Source organism: Rana temporaria, chromosome 9 (genome assembly GCF_905171775.1).
Source record: "Rana temporaria chromosome 9, aRanTem1.1, whole genome shotgun sequence".
Classification (NCBI taxonomy): domain Eukaryota; kingdom Metazoa; phylum Chordata; class Amphibia; order Anura; family Ranidae; genus Rana; species Rana temporaria.
Window position 1 is genome coordinate 11,396,680 of NC_053497.1, and position 7,241 is coordinate 11,403,920.

Consider the following 7,241-nt stretch of genomic DNA (forward strand, 5'->3'; position numbering starts at 1 on the left):
ATCGGGTTTCAGAATCGGCGTACGCAAACGACGTAAAAAAAAAAAAAATCGACGCGGGAACGACGGCTATACTTAACATTGGCTGCGCCTCATAGAAGAAGGGGTAAGTATACGCCGGGAAAACCGCTACGTAAACGTTGTAACAAACTGCGTCGGGCCCGCGTATTAATCACCGAGAATGCCCCCGCGGCCATTTTTAAATTGCAGTTAACACAGTTACACCTGTCGGATCTTAGGCATATCTATGCGCCTGATTCTATGAATCAGGCGCATAGATACGACCGGCCTAAGTCAGAGATACACCGTCGTATCTCTCTGTGAATCTAGCCCATAATGTGACAAGAAATGACACTTCGCTACAATGTAAAGTAGTGAGTGTACATATATATATTATGGCTAATAGAAGTAGAATACAAATAGATTATTACTAATAAACATATATATGCATTTTAAATCTGCACTTTAGTCTAGTATCTTTAAAAAAAAAAATGCAACTTATAAATCCTAATTAAAGGCATTGTGTGATTTGCTATTTTTATTGCGATTTGCCTGGTGCAGGTGGTTTGTAACTGTCATAGGGCTGCCTGTGTACAGATGAAGAGCTTCACATCTCAAATCGGAACAAAAGGATTCAGTGAAGGAAATGATGCTGCGAGTCTCCTCCAATCAAAACGAAACTCAGGGAGGGGTCGGCCTGAAAGCAAAAGCTGAGCCTGTTTGTGAAGCTGCTGTGGTTGCAATGCAAGGCCAGAGGATGCTGATGCTGAAGAAGAGGTAACTGTCTTTCTTTTATTGCTAATTTACACACAAAAAATATGTGTTTTGAACATTTGTATCATATAGTTGCTGCTTCCTATTTATGCCTTCTGGGGGGATCAGGAAGGAATTAGTTTTTTTCCCATGCTGGAGCACATTGTATCATGGTTTAAAGGGGTTTTATTTTTGCTTTATTCATCATCTGTGGGTATAGGACACTGTATGTAAAATGTATTTATTCTATTTTTTTATTTTTTTTTCTATTGCTAGAATTAGATGGATCTGTGTCTTTTTTCCTAGCTTTGTACCTATGTAGCCAGTACTTGGAAAGTATCATAAATGCATAATTTTTTTGAACAAATGCTCAAAAAATGAATAATAAAATATATGCATTTTCCATTTTTTTGCATTGAAGTCTGCAGAGCATTGCAACCACGATCTGTACATCACAGGTGCAATGCACAGGCACCTGCATTATTAGCCCCTGGTATGTACAGAGGTTCAGACCTTCTGTTATGGGGTTGAAGAAAGTATGGTGGTGCAGGGTTGGAGGAAGTACGCAGGTATGGACCTTCTGTTATGGTGTTGGAGGAAATATGGAAATGAGGACCTTGTGTTATGGGGTTAGAGGAAATACAGAGGTGAGGACCTTCTGTTGTGGGGTTGGAGAAAGTATAATGATGCAGGGTTGGTGGAAGTACGTAGGTGCAGACCTTCTGTTATGGGGTTGAAGAAAGTATGGTGGTGCAGGGTTGGAGGAAGTACGGAGGTATGGACCTTCTGTTATGGTGTTGGAAGAAGTACAGAGGTATGGACCGTCTGTTGTTGGGTTGGAAGAAATACAGAGGTGAGGACCTTCTGTTGTGGGGTTGGAGAAAGTATAGTGATGCGGGGTTGGAGGAAGTATGGAGGTGCAGACCTTCTGTTATGGGGATGGAGGAAGTACGGAGGTACAGACCTTCTGTTATTGGATTGGAGAAAGTATGGAGATGTGGACCTTCTGTTATTGGGTTGGACGAAGTACGAAGGTGTGGACCTTCTGTTATGGGGTTGAATGAAATACGGAAATGAGGACCTTGTGTTATGGGGTTAGAGGAAATACAGAGGTCCTTCTGTTGTGGGGTTGGAGAAAGTATAGTAATGCAGGGTTGGTGAAAGTACGGAGGTGCAGACCTTCTGTTATGGGGTTGGAGGAAGTACGGAGGTACAGACCTTCTGTTATTGGATTGGAGAAAGTACGGAGATGTGGACCTTCTGTTATTGGGTTGGACGAAGTACGAAGGTGTGGACCTTCTGTTATGGGGTTGAATGAAATACGGAAATGAGGACCTTGTGTTATGGGGTTAGAGGAAATACAGAGGTCCTTCTGTTGTGGGGTTGGAGAAAGTATAGTAATGCAGGGTTGGTGGGAGTACGGAGGTGCAGACCTTCTGTTATGGGGTTGGAGGAAGTACGGAGTTGCAGACCTTCTGTTATTGGGTTGGAGGAAGTACGGAGATGCAGACCTTCTGTTATTGGGTTGGAGGTAGTACGAAGGTGTGGACCTTCTGTTATGGGGTTGAATAAAATACGGAAATGAGGACCTTGTGTTATGGGGTTAGAGGAAATACAGAGGTCCTTCTGTTGTGGGGTTGGAGAAAGTATAGTAATGCAGGGTTGGTGGAAGTACAGAGGTGCAGACCTTCTGTTATGGGGTTGGAGGAAGTACGGAGTTGCAGACCTTCTGTTATTGGGTTGGAGGAAGTACGGAGGTGCAGACCTTCTGTTATTGGGTTGGAGGTAGTACGAAGGTGTGGACCTTCTGTTATGGGGTTGAATAAAATACGGAAATGAGAACCTTGTGTTATGAGGTTGGAGGAAATACGGAGGTGCGGACCTTCTGTTATGGTGTTGGAGGAAGTATGGAGATGCAGACCGTCTGTTGCGTATATAGTTGTAGAAAATACAGAGGTACGAACCTTCTTTTATGGGATTAGAGGAAGTATGGGTGTGGACCTTATGTTATGGGGTTGGAGGAAGTACGGAGATGCAGACCTTCTGTTATGGGGTTGGAGGAAGTATACGGAAGTGCAGACCTTCTGTTATGGGGTTGGAGGAAATACGGAAATGAGGACCTTGTGTTATGGGGTTGGAGGAAATATGGAGGTGAGGACCTTCTGTTATAGTGTTGGAGGAAGTATGGAGATGCAGACCTTCTGTTGCGTATATAGTTGTAGAAAATATGGGATTGGTACGGAGATGCAGACCTTCTGTTATGGGGTTGGAGGAAGTACGGAGGTGCAGACCTTCTATTATGGGGTTAAAGGAAATACCGAGGTGCCGACCTTCTGTTATGGTTTTGGAGGAAGTATGGAGATGCGGACCTTCTGTTACGTACATGGTTGTAGAAAATACAGAGGTACGAACATTCTTTTAGGGATTGGAGGAAGTACGAAGGTGCAGAACTTCTGTTATGGGGTTGGAGGAAGTACGAAGGTGCAGACCTTCTGTTATGGGGTTGGAGAAAGTACGGAGGTGCAGACCTTCTGTTATGGTGTTGGAGGAAATATGAAGGTGCAGACCTTCTGTTACGGATATGGTTGTAGAAAATACAGAGGTACGAACATTCTTTTATGGGATTGGAGGAAGTATGGGTGCGGACCTTATGTTATGGGGTTGGAGGAAGTACGAAGGTGCAGACCTTCTGTTATGGGGGTGGAGAAAGTATGGAGGTGCAGACCTTCTGTTATGGGGTTGGAGGAAGTATGGAGGTGCAGACCTTCTGTTATGGAGTTGGAGGAAGTATGGAGGTGCAGACCTTCTGTTATGGGGTTGGAGAAAGTATGGAGGTGCAGACCGTCTGTTATGGGGTTGGAGGAAGTATGGAGGTGCAGACCTTCTGTTATGGGGTTGGAGAAAGTATGGAGGTGCAGACCTTCTGTTATGGGGTTGGAGGAAGTATGGAGGTGCAGACCTTCTGTTATGGGGTTGGAGGAAGTATGGAGGTGCAGACATTCTGTTATGGGGTTGGAGGAAGTACGGAGATGCAGACCTTCTGTTATGGGCTTAAAGGAAATACAGAAGTGTGGACCTTTTGTTATGGGATTGGAAGAAGTACAGTGGTGCAGGGTTGGAGGAAGTACGGTAGTGAAGGGTTGGAGGATGTATGGTGGTGAGGGGTTGAAGAAAGTATGGAGATGTGGACCTTCTGTTATGGGATTAGAGGAAGTATAGTGGTGCAGGGTTGGAGGAAGTATGGAGGAGTGGACCTTCTGTTATGGTGTTAGAGGAAGTACAGTGGTAAGGATGAGCCGAACACCCCCCTGTTCGGTTCGCATCAGAACTTGCGAACACACCAAATGTTCGTGTGAATTTTAGAACCCCGTTAAAGTCTATGGGACTCGAACATATGAAATCTAAAGTGTTAATGTTAAAGGCTAATATGCAAGTTATTGTCCTAAAAAGTGTTTGGGGACCCGGGTCCTGTCCCAGGAAACATGTATCAATGCAGAAAAAAAGTTTTAAAAACGGCCGTTTTTTCAGCAGTGAATTTAATAATGCTAAAAGTGAAACAATAAAAGTGTAATATTACTTTAAATTTCGTACCTGGGGGGGTGTAAAGTCAGCATGTGAAAAAGCGCATGTTTCCCGTACATAGAACTGTCCCTGCACAAAGTGTCATTTCTGAAAGGAAAAAAGGCATTTAAAACCGGCTTTGCGGCTCTAATGAATTGTCGGCTCTGGCAATTCAGAGATGATTCATTCATAAAAAAAAACTGGGGTTCCCCCCAAATATCCATACCAGACCCTTCAGGTCTGGTGTGGATTTTAAGGGGAACTCCACCCCAAATTAAAAAAAAAATGGCGTGGAGTTCCCCCAAAAATCCACACCAGACCCTTATCCGAGCACGTTAACCTGGCCGGCCGCAGAAAAGAGGGGGGGACAGAGTGCGGCCCCCCCTCTCCTGAACCGCACCAGGCTACATGCCCTCAACATGGGGAGGATGTCCCCATGTTGATGGGGACAAGGGCCTCATCCCCACAACCCTTGCCCGGTGGTTGTGGGGGTCTGCGGGCGGGGGGCTTATCAGAATCTGGAAGACCCCTTTAACAAAGGGGACCCCAGATCCTGCCCCCCCCCCCATGTGAATTGGTAATGGAGTACACTGTACCTCTACCATTTCACAAAGGAAGTGTAAATAGTTAAAAAAAAAAATACACACAGACACCGTAGAAAAAATTCCTTTATTACTAAAAAAAAAAAAATCCAGCGGTCGATGCGGCTCCCTGCTCCAACGTTGTCTTCTATCCAGCGACGGATGATCTCTCCAGCGGCGGATGATCAGCGGTCCGGTCCAGCGATGAGAAGATCCATCCGTCCAGAGCGCAGCAGGCGAGCTCCTCTCTCCGCTGGACACAGCCCAGCGGAATGACGCGCTGGAGCTTTGACATTACTTATATAGGGGAAGCGGCCACCCATCACGTGACCCCGCCCCCTCTCTGACGCACCCTCGTACATCACTGGGAAAGACCGGTCTATGTGGACAGCTTTACCCCGGATCCCTGCATACTTAGATGTGCCTCTTTTAATTATCAACCATGTGAGTTGGTAAATGTTGTACCTTCATTAAATGTCACCATATTGCTACATATAGAGGCGCCTCTTTTCTTTTTTATACTCAGTTGTGACATGACGCTACTTGTATATCAAGACATTGCTTATATATCAAGTCAAATAATTTTTATACATTTTGCTTGTCTTGCAAATTGCTCTCAAACCAAGTTACTCTTAAACCAAGGTTTTACTGTACTTACAAATCCTTGACAAATAGACACTAATATGCACACTTTTTACTTTTCTTTTTTTATAGTAACCATCACTGAAACTGGAAGGCAGTTTTAGGCAACAAATACCTCTGAACGTATCTTCTCACATTGTGACTTGACGCCTCATCAATAAAAAACATTCCTGGCTGGACCATGAAATCTTTTTAGCAGTAAAGAATTGACAGAAGACAAATCCATTGTTTTCTACATCTACATCAAACCTGTGTTGGTAATTGTCTGGAATACCAAAGACGATGGAGAACAGAACTACCTCGGGATGGAGTTGTTGGAGGCACAGCAGCTATTTAATTGGGGCCTCCTCCACTTTTTTATCTACGGTTTTCACCTTTCCCATTTACAAGACCATTTTCCGCCAGCAGCTCCACACCTCCACCGTCCAGGTGGCGGTCAAGCAGCTGAAGAGAGAAGGTATGAAACAACTATTCCGAGGTCTGGCACCCCCACTCATGGCAAAGACCGTCCAGGGCACTCTGCTCTTTGGCACCCAAGGAAGTCTCCAAAATCTTCTCTTAGGGGTTAACACACCAGGAGCTCTAACTCCGGCCCTTTCTGGTTGCCTATCTGGGGCCATAGAAGCTGTCCTGCTTGTGCCATTCGAAAGGATGCAGAATATTTTGCAGGATGGGCGCAATACAGCTCGTTTTCCAAGCGCCGCGTCAGTCGTGCAAGAGTTCTGGACTTATAACACCAACCAAAATTTCTCATGTGGAATTTACAGAGGTTTCTCAATAATACTTGTCAGGAACGCCCTGGGTAGCGCCATTTTTCTTTCTTGTAAGGAGCCAATAAGAGACTTGCTAAGCCTTCAAGGACTTCCGAGTTGGGCGCCTTCTCTGGGATCTGGATCGTTCATCGGTGCTTTTACCTCTCTGGTGCTTTATCCGTTGTCTGTTTTAGTTGCAAATATGCAGGCGGAGGTGGGAAAAGATCTTCCGAGTGTAAGAGAAGTAGCGAAGACAGTGTGGAAAAATTGTGGCGGGAGGGTGTCGTTGTTGTACCGCGGGGCCTCTCTCATTATTGTCCGATCTTGCGTTACTTGGGGTGTCACCAATTCCATTCATGATACGCTCAGTAGACAACATAGCCCCAAGTAAGAAGATAACTATGACCATAAATAAGCCATACTAAACCTCAGATGAATTTGAAGGACCTATAGTTTCCTATGTTGAATACGGTACCACTGGGCCAAAAGTCACAAGTGTTTCAAAGATGGCGCTGCCAAAAACTTAACGCCAAATTCCAAGCAGAACAAAGATTGCACTAATCCAAAAGAAATGCCTTCCCGTAGCACAATTCTTCTTTCCTTTGGTTCATTGTCAAGCAGACCTTTTAGAGCACGGGTGTCAAACACAAGGCCCGTGGGCCGAATGCGGCCCTCCGGGCCATTTCATGTGCCCCTCGCACCTCTCCTGCAGCTGCAGGGGAGCTCCAGCCCTCCTCTGGTCTTCCTCTATACCCTTACTTTCTGCTTTCAAGCAATGCATCCGGCTTCTTTCCAGCAGCAGCATAAGGAAAGGGGGGTGCACTGTGATGTAAGGGAGGGTAGGGGACTCAACTTCTGATGGTGGGGAGACTCTTGAGATCTAAGGCCCCTTTCACACTGGGGCGGGAGGTGCGGTGGCGGTAAAGCGCCGTTATTTTTAGCGGCGCTTTACCGT

The 7,241-nt window shown here is 45.5% G+C and overlaps 1 protein-coding gene across 1 annotated transcript; it reads left to right on the plus strand.

The window, feature by feature from the left end:
- The first annotated feature begins 626 nt into the window (after positions 1-626).
- SLC25A53 (solute carrier family 25 member 53) lies at positions 627-6,978 on the plus strand. The gene is made up of 2 exons (XM_040322778.1): positions 627-774; positions 5,607-6,978. Exon 2 carries the CDS (start codon positions 5,817-5,819, stop codon positions 6,675-6,677), a length of 861 nt encoding a protein of 286 aa, XP_040178712.1. The 5' UTR covers positions 627-774; positions 5,607-5,816; the 3' UTR covers positions 6,678-6,978.
- Positions 6,979-7,241: the final 263 nt, after the last annotated feature.